The 24,664-nt window shown below is 61.6% G+C and overlaps 2 protein-coding genes across 2 annotated transcripts in view; one reads left to right on the top strand and one right to left on the bottom strand.

Annotated features, from left to right (window-relative positions):
- Positions 1–24,228, top strand: part of LOC142048775 (maestro heat-like repeat family member 5) — a 38,481-nt gene extending 14,253 nt beyond the window's left edge. The window contains exons 11-13 of the mRNA XM_075075968.1: positions 22,231–22,333; positions 22,987–23,069; positions 23,974–24,228. Coding sequence (XP_074932069.1) covers positions 22,231–22,333; positions 22,987–23,069; positions 23,974–24,228 — 441 coding nt within the window. The remainder of the gene's footprint in view (positions 1–22,230; positions 22,334–22,986; positions 23,070–23,973) is intronic.
- On the bottom strand, positions 6,235–14,450 carry LOC142048800 (maestro heat-like repeat-containing protein family member 1). Its single transcript, XM_075075999.1, has 18 exons — positions 13,612–14,450; positions 13,373–13,452; positions 13,050–13,175; positions 12,734–12,813; positions 12,494–12,614; positions 12,126–12,215; positions 11,503–11,607; positions 10,945–11,113; positions 10,259–10,368; positions 9,832–9,981; positions 9,461–9,615; positions 8,945–9,098; positions 8,493–8,630; positions 8,085–8,261; positions 7,546–7,701; positions 6,832–6,933; positions 6,424–6,526; positions 6,235–6,248 (listed from the first exon to the last, which is right to left on the bottom strand). Exons 1-18 carry the CDS (start codon positions 13,727–13,729, stop codon positions 6,235–6,237), a joined length of 2,148 nt encoding a protein of 715 aa, XP_074932100.1. The 5' UTR covers positions 13,730–14,450.
- Positions 24,229–24,664: the final 436 nt, after the last annotated feature.

Here is a 24,664-nt window from a genome sequence, read left to right as displayed (position 1 = left end):
TATAATCTTTTCGCATATCTTGCAACTCGCTTAAGGACAGGGATCGGGTGGTCTCTCTTTCATTTATTACTTCTCCCTCCTCTCCCCGCGATGGCCCTGGTTCTTCATCATCCCGTTCTAAACGAGTTGATGTCCGCTTCCAATATTTCGTCTTGTGTATGGGGGCAACTGATACTGGTACGGGTTTATTTTCTGAGCTAGCTCCGGTACTTGTTGTGGGGGTTTGAGTGGCTGCAGTGCCTGTTGTCAGGGCTGGATTGTCTACAGTGCCAGTCACTTTGCATTTCAATCCAGAGTTTGCTACGGGCAAGCAGCACCATCAGCAGCACAGGGTGCAGATGCTGTCAAGAAACCCTATCTTCTGTCCCTCGTCCTGGCAGCCAAGGAAGAGAGGGACAGACAGGGAACGTGAGAGGGGGGCACAGGGCCAGCGGGACTGGAGTACTGGTGGTGCAGTGCCGCGTGGGCGACCTGGGAGAAGCCGCTCTGCCCAGCCAGCACACCTCCGGCAGCCCGGCAGCAGAGTCCCTGTCAGCAGACGCTGGCACAGCCACGTTCAAACTGGTGACGGTTACCTTTTCTGTGCTGCTGACAAAGGCGTGGATGGAGTCCACGGTTTCCTTTTCGTCTTGGTACACAGGTAACCACGAGGCATCTAATAGAGGAGGAGAGCAGGGAGGCTTGTAGGGAGGCTTGTAGGGAGGGTCCGGTGGCAGGGTAGAGCAGGGGAGGGAGGTCTGCCCTCCGTCCAGCCCCGTGCCTGCTCCCCTGGTGCGTTCTTCCCATGCACGGCAGGGATGGAGCGTGCCCGGCAGGCGGGCTGCCATGCTGGAGCACAGCACAGCTGGGCAAAGCCCCCAGTGCAACGGGCTGCGGAACCTGCTTGCAGATGGGCGGGAAAGGTCCCCGTCCCACAGCGTTGCTGCCTCCTGCCAGCCCAGCTGCCCCTGGCTGCCCGTGCCCCGGAGCAGGAGCTGGGTCCCCTCTGCTCTCTCCCTCCTTGGGGGAGGCTGTGCCGGGGCCAGCTCCCAGCCCTGAGCATGCCCTGCATTCAGGCCACCGCCCATGGGACCCCCGCTGCCAGCGTGCCGGGGAAACGTGAGCCTGGCATCGAGCAGGGTGCGCTGGCTGGCCCCAGCCCTGCCCAGACCAACAGGACCCCTCACTCACCAATCTGCAGTGGCTGCACCGTGCACACCTCGTAGGGTTCCGGTGGAGAGCTGCTCTCCTGGGGAGCCCTGTCCTCCTGCCAGGCCACCCTGGGGCGGCTGGGGGGTCTCTCCGCCATGCTGCGGGATGGAGGAAAGGGGTAGGAGTGGGGAAGGGGGAGGCTTTGGCAAAACGCCTTGGTGCCGCGGGGCTGCCAGCGGCAGCAGGGGAAGCCGTGGGCTGCGCTCGGGGGCTCCTCGCCATCTCCGTGCTCCTGCCCTGTCCCGTCGCTGTCCTGCTGGACACTGCGTGCTGGGGGCCGCAGCCGCACTTACCACATGCGACGCAGTGGGGTGTCACAAAGGGAGGTGTCAAAGGGCCCCACTGTGACCCGCCGCCCAGGCAGGGAGGGGCAGGGCGTCCCCTGGGGAGGCACGGGGCCGGCTCAACTCTTGTCTTCCTCCCAGCAAAGAAGAAGAGCTTGTGCGGAGAAGAGGGAAAAGGAGCTTAAGCTTCTTCCACTGAGATTGCCCTTTTGGGATTTGGAAGTTCCCAGAAATGGAGATTCCCTGCTTTTCTTCTCGGTCTGCTTTGTGACCATGACGGAGGACACCCTCTTACAATTTCAGCCTTTCCCCGCTCTGAAGACCTCTTCCAGCTCTGGCCTACTCAGGGTCCCTCGGGAGGCCTTCCTTGCACCCCAGACCCCTCTGCGGGAGCTCGAGCTGCCCCTGGGGGATAGCTGTGTGGTATCGCCGGGGCACTGGAGCCCCGGGCCGGTGCGGCAGGGCTACGCTGCGTCCTCTGTGGGGGCTTTGGGTTAAAGGGGGAAGTTTGGCCCCCAGCAGGATAAACTCTAAGGGAAGGGCCACGGTCCTCGTCATGCCGGCAGCCGTAGTCTTCCAGCACAGCCCCTCTGGGCAGCCATGTTGGCCTGCCGCGCCTGCCGGGAGCTGTCATCTTCTGGTAGAGGCCTGCTGTGCGGCCACGTTGGTCCACAGGACGTGCCAGGAGCTGTAGTCACGGTGCTGTTGCCTGAGCGTGCCTGTTCCACGGAGGCAGTCCGAGGCACCCCAACAAAGGCCAAGGGACCCTGGAAGAGCTCCCGCCTCTGCCCCCTGCTCTGACAGCCTGAGAGGTGCCAAGGAGCCGCTGCCCAGCGTGACCACGCTCAGGCACCTTCAGAGCCCTGCTCTGCCCAAGCTGGCTGGGTGTGGGCGTGCGAGCTGCCTGGCTGAGGGCAACTGGGGAGAGCTGGGGACTGCATGGGAAAGCGGTGGATAAACCCCAGCTGCCTCAGAAATGTAAGGGGGGGTGACTCTCTTTTTGCCGTCGGATCCCCTGGAGACTTGTTATGCTTCCCTTCCAGTGTCCTGAGGCCTGGAGGCCTCCTCATAGCCGCTAGTCCCCTCCGAACAGCCTCTGTTGCCTCAGTTGCCCCTCGGGTTGCCTCAGCCTGACGCGGTTGCCCCCTCAGAACCTCTCAGTGCCCCAGTGCCCCTTTTGATGTGCTCCAGAGGCCTCAGCTTGCCCCCTGGTCCCCGCAGCACCCCTCCGTTCGCCTCCTTGTTCCCTCCCTTTGAGCCTCAGGAACCCTCCCTTGGCCCTGCTTGGGCGCAAAAGCCCACCGTGGGCCTTCTCTGGGGCCAGTGGAGGCCCCTCTTCTGCAGGACCTCTAGCAGCCATGAAACCCCACGAGACTGGGGCCTGGCCCCCTCCACTCTACAGTACCACCTCACTCCCCTCAGCACTCCTCCAGAGGGGTTTGTCAGGGCCCAGGGCCTCCCATGGTTCATCTGGGCCCCTGAGGACCCCTTTCTTTCTGAGGCAGTCATGGCGACCAAGGCACTCTCTTTGTCCTCTAGCCCCTCTAGGACCCCTGCGGTTGCCCTCCAGCCCCCTTAGCACCTTCGCACTGTGCTTGCAAACCCGCCGGACTCCATCACGGCGTGGGGAAGTGGCGAAGCAGCAACAGCAGGTGCTTGCTGGGGCCTCGCTGCGATGCCCACAGACCCACGGGGAGGCTGGAGCTGACCACCCTTCCCGTGCCCTACCCTTGCTGCGTGACAGATACACTCTTCTAATCTCTATTAGGGGTTAAAGCCTCATTTTAAAGTGACAAACCCTCACTTTCAGGCTCTCAACCTGCATTTTTTGGGGTCCAAGCCTCATTTTTAGGGTCCCAAACCCTCACATTTATGCATAAGCCCCTCTTTTAACACTCAAAGCCTCAGTTTTCTGTCCCAAAGCGTCACTTTTAGGCTTCAAACCTACCTGTCTTTTTAGGATCAACGCCTCATTTTAAGTTCTCCAAACCTTCCCTTTCAGGGTCCAGTCCCCAATTTTAAAGACACAAAGCCTCATTTAGAGGTCTCAAACCCTCAGTTTCAGGGTCCAATCCCCTCTTTTAACTCTCAAAGCCTCAGTTTCAAGTTCCAAACCCCTCTATTAGGGATGATAGCCTCATTTTTAGGTCCCAAACCCTCACTTTCAGGCTCTCAACCTGTCTTCTTTAGGGTCAAAGCCTCATTTTTAGAGCCCCCTGCCCTCACATTTATGGCCCAAGCCCCTCTTTTAACACTCAAAGCCTCAGGTTTCTGTCCCAAAGCGTCACTTATACGCTTCAAATCTGTATTTAAGGCTCAAAGCCTCAGTTTTATATCCCACTTTTATATATTTTTATGTATCACATTTAGGCTCCAAACTCCACCTCTTGAGGGACAAGCCCTCATTCTTAGGTCCCAAAGAATCACTTTAAAGCACCCAAACCCTCTTTTCACATCAAAGCCTTATAGTTAGGACCGCAAACCTCACTTTTAGGGTCCAAACCCCGGTGTTAAAGCTGAAAGCCTCGTTTTGAACAGCGAAACCCTCACTGTGAATTGAGGGATGTGCTGCTTCCACTGTGACCAGTTGTCCTGCCCTCTGCTAATAACAGATGAGCCGTTGGCCGAAGGTGACAAGGGCAGGCTGACAACAAGGCTGCGGCACACCCCGCACGCCGCCGCTTTTCCTGCTAGCCCGCCAGCAAAAGAGCCTGGAAGGCTGAGAAACTGCCGAGGCGCCAAAACAAACCCCAGGCGGCAGAATTGCTAACAATCGCCACGTTGCGCCCGAGTGGGGCTGAGCAGGCCACGTGCACGCTCATGGTGTGGTTCTTGTCCGCGGGTGGCTGAGAAGGTGTGGCTGGGTCAAATCCACTTGCTTCAAGGTATTAATAGCAAAGTGAAGTCGCCCACCCCTTCCTTCCCCAAGAGATTGCCTGGATCCATGCGCTTTGCCAGGCTCAAGGCTGGGCCCAGCATCACCAACACCTCAGAAGAAGAAAGCTAGGAAAGCTGCTACCCTGGCTCGCATGTCAGTCCCCCGAGTGCAGAAATCGCGTTAGCGCCTTGCTGATGTCTGCTGGGTTTTGGGTGCAAAGGCTGGGCTGCCCTTGCAGGCGCTTCGGGAGCCACGAGCAGAGCTGCAGACGTGGTGATGGTCAGGTTTGCCAGAGTCCTCAGGCTGGGCAGCCCCTTGAGTTTCCTGTTTCCCAGGGGACGAGAGCTGTCGGTCCCGCTCCCCTCCGTCCCCGCTGAGCAGCTGGGAGTCTGGTACAAGGACGCCCTGGGTCAGCGGGTGCTGCGCTGCCACGAGCTGCTGGAAAGCGGGAGCGTCAGGAAGCTCTCCAGGCAATCGCGGTGCCTTCACGCTGCCGTTTCCCCGTTGCCTTCTGGCTCTCTAAAGAAAAGACTTGCCCAGGGGGGAACAAACGTGGCCTCTCCGGGGAAAAGCCCCTGTGCTGGTTTCGGCTGAGAAGGGGTTAATTCTCCTCACTGTGGGGGTCGGCTACCTTTCCAGCTTCCCAGGCTCTGCCGCGTAGGGGGGGGGGGCTGGGAGGGGCGGGGCCGTGGTGGGGGCGGCTGACCCCGACTGGCCAATGGCACGTTCATTCCATACCATGTAACTCCGTGACCAGTATATTGAGGGGGGGCACTTGCAGCGCGGGGGCGGCGCGGCGTCGGGTCGGCGGGCGGCTGCGGCGCGGGCGGTTTGTTCCGGCGGTTCGTTCCCCCTCTCCCCTCCCTTCCCCCCTCCCACGGGGCTTTGCGCCTCTCGTTGTTCTCCTTTACATTGCATTTCTACTGTTGTTTCTTTTAATTTTAATTATTAAACTGTTCTTATCCCAACCCACGAGCGTTACCCTTCTGATTCTCTCCCCCACCTACCGGTGGGGAGGGAGCGAGCGACTGTGTGGGGCTGAGCTGCCGGCTAAACCACGACAGCCCCCCTGAGAGGTACACTTGTAACACAAGCCTGGAGCCAGGGTGTGCTGAGGGGGAGTGACCTGCAGGCAGCAGGAGCAGCCAGCAAGGATGCTGTTTGCTCAGCACGCTCCTGGTGCTACACGTGTGAAGGAGACCAGGGGTTTGGCGTTTGTTGCTCCGGCTTTATTGAGAGACAGGCATTTTCCTGAGGCACGTTGCACCTCTTCTGCCTGGCTTTTAGCAGCACCAGCAGCACAGCGCTCGCAGGATGCGTCGTGCTCTTTCCTGCACCCTGGGAGAGCTCAGGCTGAGGACGGTCTGAGCTGCCAGGGAACGGATGGAGAGGTCGCTGTCTTCCTGCAGGGACTGAAGGGCTGTGACAGAACGAGAGGTGAGATGAAGGGCTGTCTCTGCAGAGGCTTCCAGGCATCCCCTGCACACCGTGGCAGCCCCACCTGCCGCTTTCCCTGGTCAGGTGAAAGCGGCTGCTGCTGCTGCTGCTGCACAGGAATGCCCCAAATGCCCCGACACATTCCCCTGGCCCTGAAGCGCTTCCCTGGAGCAGGGCCAGCCATGGCAGCACCCTGCCCAGGCTCTGTCCCCTGCCCCTCCAGCCCCGGCCAACACAGCACTGCCCCTACTCACCGCTGCACATCTCGGCCAGCTTCTCCTTGCTTTGGTCCCTCAGGGGCCGCGCGGCAAGCCCTAGGCACAGAGCTCTGTCAGTCCCCCCTGCTCCCCAGCACGCTCCCAGCAGCGCAGCCCCCCGCCCTGCCGGCTGGGCCGCACGCCCTCCTCCCCCTCATCAGGGCTGAGCCCGGGGAAGAGCAGCAGCTCAGCGGGGTTGGACTGAGCGAGGCGGCCACCAAGGCCACCTGCGTGGGCAGGGGTGGGAGAGGGAGGCCAAGGCCCTGCGCGGGGCAGCTGGGGCTCGGGCAGCTGCAGGGCTGCTCCTTGGTGCCAGTGCAGCGGCGGGGACTGGGGCCAGGCTGCCCAAAGAGGGACTGCGGGGGCTGTGGCTCACCGATGAACCTCACGGCTGCCTCGCGCAAGGGGGCCTGAGCATCCTTCAGGTATGGCAGGCTCTGCTGCAGGTATTCTTCAACCCTGCTGCTGTCCTGCACCAGCTGGAGAGAGCAGAAGGGCATGGGGCTGGCAGGGACCCTCCCCAGTGGGCTGGAGCACTCCCTCCAGCCAGTGATCCCCTTCCCCCCACCTTCCCCCCACGCTGTTCCCATTTCCCAGCCAGAGCCCTGTAGGGCTGAGGAGCAGAGAGAGCCACAGGCAGAGGGTGGTCCGGGGGTCCAGAGACCCCTTTGTCCATCTGCCAGGGCCCACATGGTGGGGAGGGGAGAGTGGACTGGAGAAGAGCCCTTGCGGCCTCTGTGCTCGAGGGTAAGGGAGGGCCCTGGAGCTTGGGGGTTGTCCTTACCAAGCACTCTGTGATCCTCTGAGTCTGATGTGGGCAGATCACGTGCCTGAGCTCTTCCCATTCCAGGATCTTTGCCACAACAGCGAGGGCTTTCCTAGAGACCTGCAGAGCAGCAGAGGATGGGAGGTGGAACCACGGCCTGGGAAAGGAGACCTGGCATCCCCTTGCTCTTGGCCGGGCTGCCAGCCGTTCCCAGCCACCACCTCAGGTATCTCATCCTGCCAGCCAGCAGAACAGATTCGCAAGAGCTGTGGGCTCACGCTGTAGGCGGTGAGGGCCCCAGTCCCAGAGGCCCTGGGGCAGGGCAGAGCCAGCAGCACCTCCCATGGGCATCCCCCAGAGGGACACTTGGCTCCTCAGCTGGAGCTGCCCCGGTTCCAGGTGGGCAGAGCTCTGAGCCCTGGAGTGATCCTGCCCTTAGGGAGCTGGGACATGTGCTGGCCTAAACATCTCGGGTACCCTTGGGCACAGCCCTGGGGGGCAGGGGCTCAAAGCCCTGGTTTCCAACAGCTGCAGGGAAATCTGGGCAGCCCTTAGGGTGCGTTCAGGCCTCGGTGGCCACGGGCTGCTGCTGCTGAGACCTGCTGACCAGGTAGGGCAGCTCTGGGAAACGCCCGTGCCAGCTGCCAGCAGCCCTGACCCAGCACACCCAGAGCACCCCGGTGGTGTCGTCACACCTTTCCCCATATCACTAGCCAGCTTTGAAATCTGCACCTTGGCCACGCTCGGGCTCTGGTCACTCATGTGGAAGAAGAGCGGGAGCAGCCCCCTCCGCACTTTGGTCTTCATCCTCCTTCTGTCACACCACACCACAGCCTCCATCAGGTCTTTGAAGAGGCAGATGGAGGTCTCTCGCAGCTGGCTGCACTCCTGGTAGGGAGGAGGACAGGAGGGCAGGACACGATGAGCAAAGGCGTTGGCGCGGCCGATTGGAGGGGAGCTGCTCTGCGGTCGGATCCTGCCCACTGCTGCATGGCCACGCAGCTGGGGGAGCTCTCAGGGCTTGGAGAGCAGCTCTTGGTCTGCAGATGCTTTGCACAGGGGCCGGGCTGGGCTCCAGCACAGGGGTCGCAAGTTGCCCAGAGGCATCAGCCTGCCAGGGGGAAGCCGTGATGGGCTGCAGAGCCCAGAACACAGCCCTGAGGGATCGCTCAAGGAGGGGAGAAGGTCATGCCAACATAGGGCTGGGCTGAAGGGCAACTATCATGGGCCAGCATCCATCTGCAGAGCTCAGGCTCCCGCAGCAGCCTTACATCATCAAAGAGCAGCAGGAGCTTCTCTGAGAACTGGAGAGCGGTGCGGCTGGCCTTCTTCCTCTTCATATAATGCACCATGTTTTGGAAGACCAGCAGGGCCATCCTCTTGATGTCTTTGCTGGCATCCTGCAGGGTCTCCACAACATCTGGCAGCAGGACCTGGATTTTTCCTGCCTGGATGAAGCACAGAATTTCCTCTTTGTGAAGCGTTCAGAGACCACCCTGGCAAACATGTTCTGGCTGCTGAGCACCAGCCTCCCCTCCAGCTTCTGGTGCAGCAATCACGGCAGCAGCAGTCCTGGCTGGAGACAGACGTGGTATGCGGGAGAGCAGTCGTCTCCTGACTGCCAGCCAAGGCCAAGCCACCGTGTTGGCCAACGTGGCTCAACCTGACGCCTTGCTCACCGTCTTGGGTCTTTCTGAGAGGGTGATGAGACCCTTGAGCACCAGCCAGTGAAGCCCCAGGTTTGGACCCCTCAGGTGCTCCTGGAGGAGTTGCGTGGAGGAAAAACGCAGCCATTCAGCATTGGTGCAGTCTTGCACCTGAAACGAAGATGGCAGTGAGAGACGGGCAGAGCCCGTGGGGCTCCTGCTTCCCACTGGCAGCTCAGGGAAAGGGCACCGGGACCAGACAGCCTGTTGTGGGAGCAGCCCTGCCCATGGAGGACCGCGCAGTGCCTTTGCTGGCTCCTCCTGTCCTCCCACTGTCAGCAGCCTCTTGCTCTCACGCCTCTGAGGAGCGACTGGAGAGCAAGAGTTGGCCCAAAGGAGGCAGGGCACACAGGACGCGACAAGCGTCTCCTGTCCCTGGCCGTGCGCATCCCCAAGGGTGAGCAAGGCCAGGTCTGGTCACTTACTGCCTCCTGAATGTTGCAGGCGTGCAACACAGCGGTGCTTATCAGCTTGCGGTGCCGCCGTTTCCGTGAATTAACGATTGTCTTCAGCTCGGGCAGGAACTTAGCCGGTGTCTTGTTCTGGAAGAGCATCAGCCCCCACATGGACAGGGCAGCGCTGCCAAGCACAGAGCATTTCGTCAGCAGAGCTGCCGCAGTCATGGCACTGTGCCCAGGCTAGTCCAGCCAGTCCTGGGCTGCCTCGCAGCCCTGGCGCTGCCCGCCCCCCTCGCTTGGGGGCAAGCAGGAGAGGGCTGAGGTGGTGTTCCTCGTGGGGCTGGGAGGAGCGCTGGGCCCTGGCTTGGCCAGCTTTGCCTGCTGTAGGCCTGGATGACCCTCCAGGGCTGGGAAATGTGGTGGGATGGAGGGTCCCGCTCCTCGGGGATGTCGTGCAGTTTTCAGTGTCTCTCGCAGCCAAGGGAGCCTCTGGGACCCCTCTCCCCAAATGGAGCAAGCCCTTGGGTCTGTCGGGGCTCATACCTGTCACATAGTGGGACATTGATCACCATGCTGAAGACCAGTTCCCTGGGGTACTTGCAGGCCAGGAAGACAAGCAGGGCTTCCAGGCTCTCCCAGGCTGACACTGTGCTGGTGGACTGCAGGCTTTCATGGATGCACCTCACGATGCTTGGCACCTGGAGGGGCCACAGGTGAAGGTGGCGCTGCCACTGCAGTGCAGCCGTTTCCTCAGCTGCCACCACTGAAACTTCCCATCCTTCTCCGGTGGCTCAAAATGGCTTTAGGTGCCTGACGCAAGGCACAGCAGGGCAAAGGCAGGGACAGGCGGGGCAAAGGCAGGGCAAGGCATAAGGCTTGAAAGGGCTCAAGGGCAGGCCAGGCCAGCTACTTACATCTGTCAGCCAGGAGGCAGGGTCTCTCATGGTCCTGTTCAGCACCGCCCTGGCCACCTGCTTGTCATAGGTGCTGGAGTGCCTCATGGCTTCAATGGCTGTGAGGACAATGCCTGTCTTCTCAGAAGGCCGGAGGTAGTTTTTACCTGCCTACGGGAGGGAGGAAGGGAATACATGTCACACAACTGCCCTGATGGTGCTGCTTGCCCCTACAGAGAAGCGGGGCTTGCTGGTGGCCAGGAGGGCTGGAGCTTCTGCTGGGACACTGGAGAGCAGCCCTCGCATCGTCCCTGCGCCGGGACAGCAGGAACCCTCTCAGCAGGGACAGCAAGGCCACGCCAGCCCCACTGATTCTGGATGCCTTTGCTCACACAAGTCCCCTGCTGATGCCACAGGCAAGAGTCCCAGCAAGGGGGGAGATCATTACCATGATCAGGGTGCTGGCTTTGTGGAGCAAAGAACACGAGGAAGTGCTCTCAGCTTCCCATTCCCTTTGGGCCTGTTGATGCTGTGGCTTGTCCTCTGACCGCGTCCTACCTAAATGGGGAGGGGAAAACAAAGAGCTGTTGTTAGGAGGCAGCAACTTTGCCAACAAGCTTACCAAACGCTGAAAAGAGCTTTTTGGAATGGCCGCGGCGAGGGGTTACGACCCACAGTCAGGGTAGGTGGTGGTGGGCAAGGGGATTTCTGGAGGGTGTCAGGGTCAGCTTCTTGCCACAGGCATTGGAGGGTGCAGCCGGGGTGACGCCCAGCCTGATCTGCTGTTCAATGAGAGGGAAGAATTGGTTTCAGGCTGTGGTAATCGATGGTAGCTGTGGGTGTGAGGACCACAAAACAGGGGGGCTCAAGATCCTGAAAGGAACAAGGAAGGAGAGCAGCAGAGAGTGGATCCTGGACTTCAGGAGAGCACTCCGCTCCGCAGAAAAATGATAGCTGGGATCCTATGGGAAGCAGCTGCAAAGGGCCAGGGAGGTCAGGGAAGCTGGCAGACTGTGACAGAGAGCCTCCTGCAAGCACCAGAACGGTCCAGCGCGATGCCCAGGAAGAGGAGCAGACGCTATCAGGAGAAGTCTGTGTGTGGAGGGACCCAGCCCACGACACAGCTCCTCTTACTTTCTCGCTTACAGATGAACCTGTAGATGGAGTCAAGAGCATCTGAAGCCACGTGGCTGCTCTCTTCTTCCTTGCAAGAGCTGAGAAGGATGAGACATCCCAGTAGCCGTCCCAGGATGGGGATCTGGACCTCTGTGTAGCAGCCGTGGCTGAACTCATCTTGCCAGGCCTGGGGGAGGGAGACAGAACAGCAGAAGGGCTGAGGCGAGGCCGTTGGGGTCAAAGCCGTGAACCCAAGACTGTGCCCAGGGCAGTATCTCAGGCGGTTCAGAGCTTTGCAGGGCCCTGGTGGCCCCAGCTCTCCAAGCAGCTAGAGCTGGGCAGCTCCCACCAGGCTCCTGGGGCAGTGCTGCCCCACACAGGGACGGGGCTGGGTGCAGCTCCAGGTCCTGGCAGAGATGGGACTGGGGAGAGGAGTCCACGGGACCAAGACCCTCGCTTCAGGGCAGAGCCTTGCTGAGTGGTGCCCAAGGCCTGGCAGGAACCCTGAGCTGCACGCTGCTCAGGTGTGCACAGGGAAGGGGAGATGTCCTGGCTGGAGGCTGCCTGCCTCCTTACCTCCAGTGAGGGCCATCTGGCCAGCACGTGGCTCAGCCTCTGAATCCTCCTCAAGGCCCTTGTGCGCACAGCTGCACTTTGGGAGTTGGTCAAGGTCAGCAGCATCTGGGAGGGGAGGAGAGGAGAGAAGCTGCCAATCTGCCGGGGAGCTGAGGCCCACTCCAGCAGAAGCAGAGCTGCTGAACTCCTGACTGGACTCACACAGTCCAGGCTTGGGGGTATGCCCCCCTGGGAAGCCAGGGGAGGAGGACTTCAGGGCCAGGCTCCCCGTGCAGGTCCCAGTGGGGTCTCTGCCCCATTTGGGTCGGGGGAGGAACGCAGGGTGCTGAAGGAGAGGGCCCAAATTTCCCCCATTGCTTTGGTGCTAGAAAAGCTTTGGGGACCTGAGCTGGCAAGGCTTTACCATGACACAGGAGGAAGTCTGTGGAGGGGAAAGGGACTTTGACTGCAGCCCGGGGACACCGGGCTCCAGAAGAGCATTGTGCGCAGCCCTCAGCTCCCCCAGGGGAGGTGGGCACCCTGCATGGCACTGAGGTGGAGACCGTCCACTCAGGAGTGGACAGTCCCTTCCCTCCAGGGAGATGAACAGCCCCTGCCAACCCTGATCTTTGCAAATGCCAGACCTTCAAGACAGTCTGCAGCTCCTTGCTGAGGCCAGAGGCAGGAGAGCTGAACACCAACACACGCAGCATGCTGTCCATGGCATCCAGGGTCTGCAAGGAGGACAGAGGGTGGTGGCATCTTTTGGCAGTCCCTCTCACCCTCAGGAGATGGACCTGAACTCCCAGCACCAAGGAGGACATCCGTGCTGCCTCGCGATGCCTGGGGGAGGCCTCGGGGCAGAGAGGCCTGGACGCAGCCAGGCCCATGAGGAGGGGACGAAGGGACGAGAGCGGGAAAGCAAAACCGACACCCTGAATCTGCCTTGGATCTGCAGCCATCTCCTGGCACAGGGCAGCCCAGAGGGACCAGGGGCTCGCTCAGCACATACCTGGCAGTAGAGAGAAGCATCCAGACCCTGCATGTCCTCTTCTGGAGGGAGCGAGAAGACGCTGGTGAAGCAGGCATGTATGAGGCTTTCCTTCTGGCCCTCCAGCACTGTCTCTACTGAGCTGCAAAGAGAGAGAGGGGCCTGTTGGACGCTGGTGTTGGGGAGAGGTGCCTGGAGGCCTCAGGCACCTCAGGGCATGGACCTCCAGGGCAGGGGTCCCCAGGAGGGATGGGCAGGTACCTCAAGGCGGCAATGGCATCCATGGCAAGCTGCCGCACAGCCGTGCGCAGCTGGTCCCTGGGCTCCTCTTCCAGAAGTGCCTGCGGAGCACAATTGGGATGAGGGACCTGGCAGCCGCCAGCACCCAGTGCCAGTAGACCCAGTGCGGTCCCTGCCAGCCCTGGCACTGGGGTCTTTGCTGGCGGGGATTCTCAGCAGCACCTGAGTCCCCTTGGAGCGTCCATGCATGTTTCATCCTGCCCAAATGCTGCCCTCGCAGCGTGCCGGTGACTGGGGAGCCTGACCCCTTCCCCAGACCCTCCGAGTGTCCCCTTACTTTGATGCTCTTGGCCAGCTCAAATCTGTGGCAGAAGACATCCAGGCCCTGCAACAAGCCCTTGTGCCTGGCAGCTCTGCAGAGCGTGCAGATGCGCTTGAGGAACTGCATCTTCTCGGTCTCCTCCTGGCAGCCAGGGGATAGAGAGACGAAGGAGGAGTGTGAGCAGGGGAGACATGGCCAGCGGGACTAGAGCACTGGGGGTGCAGAGTCGTGTGGGAGAGCAGCTCTGCCCAGCCGACAGCCGGCCAGCAGCAGGCAGCGGAGCTGGGGTTCCGATCAGGAGGCGCTGGCAGAGAAGCAAGGGAAATAGCTGCGGTTACCTTTCCTGAGCTCTTGAGAAAAGCCTGGATGAAGTCCACCGTTTCCTGTTCCTCTTCATACACAGCTAGCCAGCTGGCATCTAGCAAAGGAGGAGAGCCGGGAGGGCTGTAGAGCACAGCTGCAGGCAGGAGTGGGCAGAGGAAGGAACTCTGCCCTTCATCCCCACGCCCACTCCCCAGGCGCAGCCTCCCCAGGGGCCTCAAGGCTGGAGACTGTGATGCTGGAGCCCCTCACTCACCTGCCTGCAGCGGCTGGACTGCACACACCTCATGGGGCTCCGGTGGAGAGCTGCTCTCCTGAGGAACCCCCACCTCCTCCCAGGCCACAAGGGGGTGGCTGGGGGGTCTATTCACCATCCTCAGAGATGTAGGAAGGGAGTAAGGATGGGGAAGGGGGAAGCCTTGGGGAAACACCTCAGGGCTAATGGGACAAGATGTGGGCTGTGCCTGGGGGAGTCCTCGCCAGCTCCACGCTCCTGCCTTGTCCCGCCGCTGTCCTGTTGGACACTGTGGGGTGGAGCCGCGCCGGCTATATACAGTGCCAGGGGGTCTCAAAGCAGCGGGTCACAAAGGGGCCCACTGTGACCCGTCGCCCAGGTGGGAGGGGCAGGGTGGCCCCTGGCGACCTGGGTCCTCTCAGGGCACCCCGAGGCAACTTCACCCTCATGTGCCCTCAGGATCTCCCTGTTGCTCTCCAGCACGTCCCAGAGCCCTGAAGTTAAAAGGATGAAATTTACTCTAGCTTCACAGAAACCATCATTTTACCACTTCATCTCTTCTCATCTTCTCATCATGAAGAGCTTGTGCAGGGAAGAGGATAAAGAACATGAAACAACTTCCCAAGTTTACCCCTTTTGGGCTTTGGGAACCTCTCAGAAATGGAGATCCCTGTCTTACAGTTTGTTTTCTGAGCCTGGTTTGTGGCCATGATGGAGAACTCCCCGATGGTTGCACTGGTGGTGGCTGACCACCACCTCCAGCCCTCCGTGGGTACCTGCTGGGGCACTCCTCCTGCCTGAACCCCTGCTCCTCGGGCCAGCTTCCATGAACAGCCCATTTCTGCAGGAGAGTTTAATAATTTGAATTTTTTGGCCCACGGACAATGTTGTCTCCAGGCAGGGGTTGGAGAGGTGGTTGGTGTTTAGCAACATGGAAACTTCTCCGCTGCAGCACAGTAGGAAATATCACTTTCAGCTTTAAGCTCAGAGCTGGGCATGAAAAAATGTGAAGCCAGCATCCCGAGTGTTTCTATCCTACCTAACTTCTTGTGGTGCTAATGACATTTTCCAAGCTTTTGGTTATCTCGTGCTAATCGTTAATGATCGCGGCCGAGTTCTCCACACATGCTCCCTTCACACCGGAAGGCCACTGTGAGGTCCTGCATGGACATGAGGGCAAAGGGGGACCTGGAGGCACCTGGAGAGTACCCAGGTGCCCTGGTCTGAGCCGGCCCCGTGCCTCCCCAGGGGACGCCCTGCCCCTCCCTGCCCGGGCGGCGGGTCACAGTGGGGCCCTTTGACACCTCCCTTTGTGACACCCCACTGCGCCGCATGTGGTAAGTGCGGCTGCGGCCCCCAGCCCGCAGTGTCCAGCAGGACAGCGACGGGACAGGGCAGGAGCACGGAGACGGCGAGGAGCCCCCGAGCGCAGCCCACATCTTCCCCTGCTGCCGCTGGCAGCCCCGCGGCACCAAGGCGTTTTGCCAAAGCCTCCCCCTTCCCCACTCCTACCCCTATCCTCCATCCCGCAGCATGGCGGAGAGACCCCCCAGCCGCCCCAGGGTGGCCTGGCAGGAGGACAGGGCTCCCCAGGAGAGCAGCTCTCCACCGGAACCCTACGAGGTGTGCACGGTGCAGCCACTGCAGATTGGTGAGTGAGGGGTCCTGGTGGTCTGGGCAGGGCTGGGGCCAGCCAGCGCACCCTGCTCGACGCCAGGCTCACGTTTCCCCGGCACGCTGGCAGCGGGGGTCCCATGGGCGGTGGCCTGAATGCAGGGCATGCTCAGGGCTGGGAGCTGGCCCCGGCACAGCCTCCCCCAAGGAGGGAGAGAGCAGAGGGGACCCAGCTCCTGCTCCGGGGCACGGGCAGCCAGGGGCAGCAGGGCTGGCAGGAGGCAGCAACGCTGTGGGACGGGGACCTTTCCCGCCCATCTGCAAGCAAGTTCCGCAGCCCGTTGCACTGGGGGCTTTGCCCAGCTGTGCTGTGCTCCAGCATGGCAGCCCGCCTGCCGGGCACGCTCCAGCCCTGCCGTGCATGGGAAGAACGTGCCAGGGGAGCAGGCACGGGGCTGGACGGAGGGCAGACCTCCCTCCCCTGCTCTACCCTGCCACCAGACCCTCCCTACAAGCCTCCCTACAAGCCTCCCTGCTCTCCTCCTCTATTAGATGCCTCGTGGTTACCTGTGTACCAAGACGAAAAGGAAACTGTGGACTTCATCCACGCCTTTGTCAGCAGCACAGAAAAGGTAACCGTCACCAGTTTGAACGTGGCTGTGCCAGCGTCTGCTGACAGGGGCTCTGCTGCCGGGCTGCCGGAGGTGTGCTGGCTGGGCAGAGCGGATTCTCCCAGGTCGCCCACGCGGCACTGCACCACCAGTACTCCAGTCCTGCTGGCCCCGTGCCCCCCTCTCACGTTCCCTGTCTGTCCCTCTCTTTCCATGGCTGCCAGGACGAGGGACAGAAGATAGGGTTTCTTGCCAGCATCTGTACCCTGTGCAGAACGGCCAGGTGCCATGGCTTGTCAAGGGGCCTGGATGTCTTCTGCGAGGGCTACAAGCTGGCAGAGAATATCAAGGTGAGGGGACACCCGGCGGCTCTTGGGAAGGGGGCAAGTCTTCCCGGCAATGGCTCCCTGTGAGAAGAGCACTTGGGCAGGGAGAGGGTCTGGGGGCGCTGGGTGCTGGCAGCTGCTGGGTGCCATCCTGCTTCTGCTCTGCAGGACCTGCTACAAGAGGAGCCCACGCACCAAATAGAAACAGCGGTGCGGCTGAGAGCCATGAATGCCATCGCCGAGTTGAGGTACCTGTCCATCCCTCCTGGGGACCCCTGCCCCAGAGGTCCATCTCCACCTGCACCAGTCCTCGAGGCACCGCTCCCAGCACCAGTCTCTGACAGGCCCCGCTCTCTCCCTGCAGCTCAGTGCAGACGGTGCGGGAGGGCAAAGAGCAAAGCCTCCTAGAAGCCTGCTTTTTGAGTGTCTTCTTGCTTCCTCCAAAAGAGGATATGAGCAGCCGGTTGGACGCTTATCTCTACATCAAGGTAAGCACTGGGTGACCAACAAGAGCCCCCGGGCCACCCTGTGCTGTGAGATGACCAGAGATCCAAGGCAATGAAGGGTCTCAGCTTTGCTTTCCCACCCTCATCCCTTCGTCCCTTCGTGCACTTCCCGCGGGCCTGGTCCCATCCGGTGGCGCAGGCTGCTCTGCCCGCAGCACACTGTCTGCCCCTGCGTCTCTCCCGGGGAACCACAACGCAGCACGGGAGGCCTCCCTTGGCTCTGGGAGTTCAGATCAAATTCCTGGGGGTGAGAGGGACAGCAGGAGACACTGCCACAGCTCTTTGTCCTCCTTGCAGACCCTGAGAGCCATGGACAAGATGCTAGAGAGGGTGGTGCTCAGCTTTGCTGCCAACAGAGTCAGCGAGGAGCTGCAGAACATCTTTCAGGTCTGGCATGTGCAAAGACGGGGCTTCACAGGGGCTGTTCCTCAGCCTGGGGGGAAGGGACTGTCCACTCTTGAGTGCATGGCCCCCACCCCAGTGCCATGCAGAGAGAGCACGCTGCAGGGAGGCTGCCCACCTCCCTGGGGTGACCTGGGGCTGCCCACCAGGCTCTTCCGGAGCACAGTGGCGGCAGAGGGTGGCATTTGCCCTCCTGCCTGGCCTCAAGGTTGGCCAGCGGTGTTCGTCCCAAGCCTGCAAGCCTGCGAGACTCCTAGGGCAGGAACCCCACTGCAGGCTTTGCTCGACATCACAGGAAGCCTCGAATGGACTGCGCGAGGGCAGAGTCCTGCCCCGGAGGTCAGCAGTGCTGCTTCTGCCGGAGCAGGTGTCTGCTCCCAGGGCACACCAGCAGCTTCTCTCTTCCCAGGTGCTGCTCAACTACACCAAGTCTGAGAGAGCAGTTGTGTGGGAGAGAGCCCTGGGGAGGATTAGGGTGCTGAGCCGTTTGCTGGCTGACCATTACGCACAGGAGGTAGGGAGCCAGGCACCCTCCAGCCAGGCCATGTCCCCCTCCCTGTGCACCAGAGCAGCCTGCAGCTCTCCCCGCGCGGGGCTGCTGCCCACACAGCTGCTCTGGGAGCCACGGCCGGCACGGCCCTGCAAAGCCCTGACGCACCAGGGATCCAGCCCTGGACACACTCTTGGGTTCAGGGCTTTGGCGCCTGCTGCCTGCCCTCTACACTTCTGCTGTTCTGCCTCCCTCGCCCAGGGCTGGAGCCACTTTGGAAGAGACACGCACGCCCCTGATGGCTATGGAGACATCCAGATCCCAATCCTGGGACAGCTGATGGGACGTCTCCTCCTTTTCTTATATTCTGATGAAAAGCCAGAGTATATAGTTTACCAGGCTCTAGATCACCTCAGAGTGTTCATCAAGAATCAAAAACGTAAGAGAAGTTGTGGTGGCTTCATGTGTTCGCGCGCACACGGCTCCTGATGGGTCTCCTTCTCTCCATCACATCCTTTGCCCCTCACAGCTGCTTCCCATAGCACCCCAGCTGTCATTTTGCTGCAGAAGCTGAATGCTCTCCTGAAGTGCAGGGTCTGCTCTCTGCTGCTCTCCTTCCACCCTCCTTTCAGAACCTTGAACCGCGCTCTTTTGTGGAGCCCACAGCCAAAGCTACTGCTGCCATGTCTTCCCAGTTAGTGAAGAGCAGATCCATCTGTGCATCACCCCGGATGGTCCCTCCAGTGCTTGCAGCAAGAAGCTATTCCTGATGCCCTCCACAAACCTCCCTGACTGCTTGTGTCCTGCCATCTCGCAAGCAGATCTCGGGGCCCTTTGGTTAAGCTGGCTGGCAAAGCTATTGTGTCTTATTGACCCTTTCCTGTTTTCCCCGCTCTTTAGGCAGGGCAATGCTCAAGGATGAAGCACAACAGCTCCATTGGCACCTTGTGGAAAACTCCCTGCTTTCTTTGGACACCGCTGAAGACTTTGCCATGGTAAGGAGCTCCCCCCTTGCTGGGACTCTTGCCCGTGGCATCAGCAGGGGGACTTGTGTGAGCAAAGGCATCCAGAATCAGTGGGGCTGGTGGGCCTCACCTTCCCTGGTGAGAGGGTTCCTGCTGTCCCAGCGCAGGGACGATGCGAGGGCTGCTCTCCAGTGTCCCAGCAGCAGGTCCAGCCCTCCTGGCCGCCAGCAAGCCCCGCTTCTCTGTAGGGGCAAGCAGCACACTGTGCCCATGAGTCCAGCCTTCCTCCCTCACCCTGGGGCCCCTCCTCTCATCCTCCCCCGCGCAGTGACTGCAACCCCTGCTGCCAGCTCTCCTGCAGGCGCTGCCGCCAGCACTGCCGGGCATCTCTGGCCAGGGCTGCTCGCACTGCCCCGCGAAGCAGCACCCCCAGGGCACTCGGTGTAACATGGCTTCCCTCCCTTCCTTCCTCCCACAGGCCTTTGCAAAATACCTCCTACCTTCGGAGAGGACAGACATCGTCCTTGTGGCCATCGAGGCGATGAGAGACTCCAGCATCTTTGACAAGGGGGAAGCAAGAAACATGCTGAATGGGGTCATGAGAAACCCTGACTTCTGGCTGGCAGACGTAAGTGGCCTGTGGCTGCATTGCCCTACCCTTCAGCCCTGTCAGGCCTTGCTCCTCCCTCCCTCCCAAGCCCAGGTGTAGGTGTCTCGAGCACCCGAAGCCACCTTAAGCCAGCAGGGAGGGATGGGAAGGGCAGCTGAGGAAATGGCTGCGCTCCACTGGCAGCACCATCCTCCCCTGTGTCCCCCCTCCAGGTGCCAAAGCTCATGAGGTGCCTCCACGAAAACCTGGAAGGCATCAACCGGGAGTCAGAGCAGCGGAGCGTGCTGTCACTGCTTCTCCTGCTGACCGACTGGTACCCCGCGCAAGTGGCCATCAGCCTGGTGAAGTTCTCTCCACCAGGACACAGGTACTGGCCCCAACAGCCATGAGGGCTTGTTCCCTGAGGGGAGAGGGACGCGGAGCCCCTCTGGCTGCCAGACCCAAGGAATGCTGCAGGACACCCCCGAGGAGCAGGGCCCTCCATCCCAGCACGCTTTCCAGCCCTGCTGGCTCCGCCAGGCCTGCAGCAGCCAAAGCTGGCCCAGGCAGCCCCGAGCCCTGCCACCACGCTCCTCCCAGCCCCGCGGGGAGCACCCCGTCAGCCCTCTCCTGCTGCCCGGGGCATCCCAAGCAAGGGGCAGGCTCTGCCTCCTGCAGGACCCTCCCAGGCCACGCTGCTGAGGCTGCGGCAGCCCTGCTCACCCAGCGCTCTCGCTTGCAGCACGGGCATGGCCCTGTGGGAGATGGTGCTTCGCGTCCCCCAGGCTTTGGAGAACATCTTAACGGGACTCCTCAGATTGCACCGGTACCAGTGGTGGCGCAATCTTCTCAGCTCCAGCAGCGAACCCACCTGCATCTTCCCCTTGCTTGTGAGTTACCAGAGAAGGCCTTGATCCCCTCCAGCGAGCCTCGCAGGCTCTGCCAGTGTCTCACTGCTGTGTTTCCTTCAGCTGATGGCCTCCGGCGAGTTTCCCTCAGAGGATTTTGGTGACCCGTCCCACAATGAGACCTATCGGAGGCACCCAAGCCTGGTGACAATCTCCCTGTTTCTCGGAGGCCTCATTGTGCTGTCACAGAGACCTGACATGGTGAGCAGGGTGTCGTCAAGGGGAGCCATGCTGGCAGCCGGGGGCTGGGGCGCTGGGTAGGGCCGTGGCTCGGCCTTGGCTGGGAGTCAGGGGGTGGGTGAGCGCTCCAGATGCCCACCCTGCCGTGGTGGGGCCTGGTGGCTGCCTGGGGAGCTCTCCAGGCACACAGGGCTACCGAGCCATCTGCTGCTCAGTGACCAGAGCGTTTTTGCCAGGGTGCTCTTTGACCGTTTCACAAAAAGGAAACTCGTGTCTTTCATACAGGCGAGAAAAATGCAGGTCCTCCTGCCACACATCATGAAGGTGCTCGATGATGACAGCACGGAAATCAAGAAGGCGGCCCTGCTGGTCTTCAGAAACGTGGTGCCTCACCTGAAGAGGAGGCAGGCCAGCACCTTTGCTCTGGAGCTGGCGGAGAAGCTCCCACCCCTCTTTGACGATGTAAGGCTGATGTGGGAGACTGAGCCCCGCAGAGGGGCACTGGGCAATGACAGCTGCCCTTCAGCCCCAGACCTGCGGGCAGCCCCGCGGGCAGGGCCTTCTGCCCTCCTCGCTCCCCTGGGCTCTCGTGGGATGGCTTCTGGGCGTTGCAGCCCAGCGCAGCTTCCCCTGACAGCTTGGTGCCGCCAAGCTGCCATCACACCTGCCATGCTCATGCCCTTGGGCTAATGCTCACAGGGAGCCCGGAGTGGCTCTTTCTCAAGTCCCCCTCTCCTTCTCCCCTAACAGGAGTCCGGCGAGACGAGAGAGCTCTCCATCAGCCTCTTCAGAGTCGCCGTGGAGACTGTGGTGGGGAATGGCAAGCAGAGGATGAAGGAGGAAGTGCAAAGATGCCTGCTCCCGCTCTTCTTTCGCTTGCACGATGAGGCGGACACCGTGGCCAAGGTAGAGATTTCAAAGCTGGCCAGTGACACAGGGAAGGGCGTGCTGACCCCTTGGGTTCAGGGGCAAGAGCTGCTGGCAGTCAGACTCTGGCAGTGTGTGTCACCTTGGGGTCCAGCTGCCCGAGGCACTGCGGACAGGGCAGAGCTCCCATCCGTCCCTGCACTGGGCCCACCACTGCCTTCCTCATCCCCCAGTGCCTCTTGCTGCAGAGCTGGAAGGGGAGGTGGGATCCCCTCCCACCCACGCTCCCACTGCTCAGCCCTCCTCCAGCACAGCCCATAGGGAGGGTCCCTGCAGACCCAGCGCAAGCACGGGCAGAGAAGCTGCCATGGACATTTCCAACACCTGCCTTGCCTGCTCCAGCAGGGCTCAGCAGCAGCCCGTGGCCCGTGAACCGTGGCGTGAACACATGCGTCCCTACGGGCTTCCCTGCTGCCCCTGCAGGTGTGGAAGGCCAGGGCTTTGAGCCTCAATGCCTGCCCCTCAGGGCTGTGCCCAAGAGACCCCCACATGCTTGGGACAGGGCATGTCCCGCCTTCCCAAGGCCAGGACCACCCCAGGAACAAAGCCACGAGGAGGGGGACGCCAGCTCTCCTTCCCCAGGCCGTGGTGCCATCTCCCAGCTTCTGCTGTTCTGCAGGCCTCCAGGGAAGCCCTCCTTGCTGGAGCAGAGCTCCTCAAGTGGAAACAGCTCAGACACCTGGTGCAGACAGAGCAGACGTGGAGGATTGGAGAGTGTTTGGTGAGGACAAGCTGCAGGCCCCAGGGCCCAGGCTGGACGAGGGCTGCCCGCCGTGTCTGGGCTGTGGGCTCTGCACATGTGCCTCACCTGCCCTGCTGCAGCCCAGAGCCCACAGCCGTGAGCCGCAGCCGCCTTCCCTTCCCTGTGCGCAAGAAGAGAGCGCCCAAGGGCTCTTCTCCACGCCCCTCTCCCCTCCCCACACCCCGCAGGAGGGAAGGGTCTCAGCACCCCTGGGGCACCTCTGCCTGTGGCGCTCTCTGCTCCTCAGCCCCACAGGGCCCCCTGCTGGGAGACGGGAATTGGCTGGGGGGGAAGGGGAACGGGGAGGTGCTGGCAGGAGGGAGTGCTCCAGCCCACTGGGGAGGGACTGTGGCATGCCCATACCCTTCTGCTCTCTCCAGCTGGAGCAGGACAGGAGCAGGGCCGAAGGATACTGTCATCAGAGCCTGCCATACCTGAAGGATGCTCAGGCCCCCTTGCGCGAGGCAGCCGTGAGGTTCATCGGTGAGCCACAGCCCCCGCAGTCCCTCTTTGGGCAGCCTGGCCCCAGTCCCCGCCGCTGCACTGGCACCAAGGAGCAGCCCTGCGGCTGCCTGAGCCCCAGCTGCCCCGCGCAGGGCCTTGGCCTCCCTCTCCCACCCCTGCCCACGCAGGTGGCCTTGGTGGCCGCCTCGCTCAGTCCAACCCCGCTGAGCTGCTGCTCTTCCCCGGGCTCAGCCGTGATGAGGGGGAGGAGGGCGTGCGGCCCAGCCGGCAGGGCGGGGGGCTGCGCTGCTGGGAGCGTGCTGGGGAGCAGGGGGGACTGACAGAGCTCTGTGCCTAGGGCTTGCCGCGCGGCCCCTGAGGGACCAAAGCAAGGAGAAGCTGGCCGAGATGTGCAGCGGTGAGTAGGGGCAGCGCTGTGTTGGCCGGGGCTGGAGGGGCAGGGGACAGAGCCTGGGCAGGGTGCTGCCATGGCTGGCCCTGCTCCAGGGAAGCGCTTCAGGGCCAGGGGAATGTGTCGGGGCATTTGGGGCATTCCTGTGCAGCAGCAGCAGCAGCAGCTGCCGCTTTCTCCTGGCCAGGGAAAGCGGCAGGTGGGGCTGCCACGGTGTGCAGGGGTTGCCTGGAAGCCTCTGCAGAGACAGCCCTTCATCTCACCTCTCTTTCTGTCACAGCCCTTCAGTCCCTGCAGGAAGACAGCGACCTCTCCATCCGTTCCCTGGCAGCTCAGACCGTCCTCAGCCTGAGCTCTCCCAGGGTGCAGGAAAGAGCACGACGCACCCTGCGAGCGCTGTGCTGCTGGTGCTGCTAAAAGCCAGGCAGAAGAGGTGCAACGTGCCTCAGGAAAATGCCTCTCTCTCAATAAAGCCGGAGCAACAAACGCCAAACCCCTGGTCTCCTTCACACGTGTAGCACCAGGAGCGTGCTGAGCAAACAGCAATCCTTGCTGGCTGCTCCGGCTGCCTGCAGGTCACTCCCCCTCAGCACACCCTGGCTCCAGGCTTGTGTTACAAGTGTACCTCTCAGGGGGGCTGTCGTGGTTTAGCCGGCAGCTCAGCCCCACACAGTCGCTCGCTCCCTCCCCACCGGTAGGTGGGGGAGAGAATCAGAAGGGTAACGCTCGTGGGTTGGGATAAGAACAGTTTAATAATTAAAATTAAAAGAAACAACAACAGAAATGCAATGTAAAGGAGAACAACGAGAGGCGCAAAGCCCCGGGGGAGGGGGGAAAGGAGGGGAGATGGGGAACGAACCGCCGGAACAAACTGCCCGCGCCGCAGCCGCCCGCCGACCCGACGCCGCGCCGCCCCCGCGCTGCAAGTGCCCCCCCTCAATATACTGGTCACGGAGTTACATGGTATGGAATGAACGTGCCATTGGCCAGTCGGGGTCAGCCGCCCCCACCACGGCCCCGCCCCTCCCAGCCCCCACCCCCAACGCGGCAGAGCCTGGGAAGCTGGAAAGGTAGCCGACCCCCACAGTGAGGAGAATTAACCCCTTCTCAGCCGAAACCAGCACAGGGGCTTTTCCCCGGAGAGGCCACGTTTGTTCCCCCCTGGGCAAGTCTTTTCTTTAGAGAGCCAGAAGGCAACGGGGAAACGGCGGCCGTGAAGGCACCGCGATTGCCTGGAGAGCTTCCTGACGCTCCCGCTTTCCAGCAGCTCATGGCAGCGCAGCACCCGCTGACCCAGGGTGTCCTTGTACCAAACTCCCAGCTGCTCAGCGCGGACGGAGGGGAGCGGGACCGACAGCTCTCGTCCCCTGGGAAACAGGAAACTCAAGGGGCTGCCCAGCCTGAGGACTCTGGCAAACCTGACCATCACCACGTCTGCAGCTCTGCTCGTGGCTCCCGAAGCGCCTGCAAGGGCAGCCCAGCCTTTGCACCCAAAACCCAGCAGACATCAGCAAGGCGCTAACGCGATTTCTGCACTCGGGGGACTGACATGCGAGCCAGGGTAGCAGCTTTCCTAGCTTGCTTCTTCTGAGGTGTTGGTGATGCTGGGCCCGGCCTTGAGCCTGGCAAAGCGCATGGATCCAGGCAATCTCTTGGGGAAGGAAGGGGTGGGCGATTTCACTTTGCTATTAATACCTTGAAGCAAGTGGATTTGACCCAGCCACACCTTCTCAGCCACCCGCGGACAAGAACCACACCATGAGCGTGCACGTGGCCTGCTCAGCCCCACTCGGGCGCAACGTGGCGATTGTTAGCAATTCTGCCGCCTGGGGTTTGTTTTGGCGCCTCGGCAGTTTCTCAGCCTTCCAGGCTCTTTTGCTGGCGGGCTAGCAGGAAAAGCGGCGGCGTGCGGGGTGTGCCGCAGCCTTGTTGTCAGCCTGCCCTTGTCACCTTCGGCC

The sequence above is a fragment of the Phalacrocorax aristotelis genome, chromosome 27 (genome assembly GCF_949628215.1).
Source record: "Phalacrocorax aristotelis chromosome 27, bGulAri2.1, whole genome shotgun sequence".
NCBI lineage: Eukaryota > Metazoa > Chordata > Aves > Suliformes > Phalacrocoracidae > Phalacrocorax > Phalacrocorax aristotelis.
This window is presented reverse-complemented; position numbering and strand designations above follow the sequence as displayed.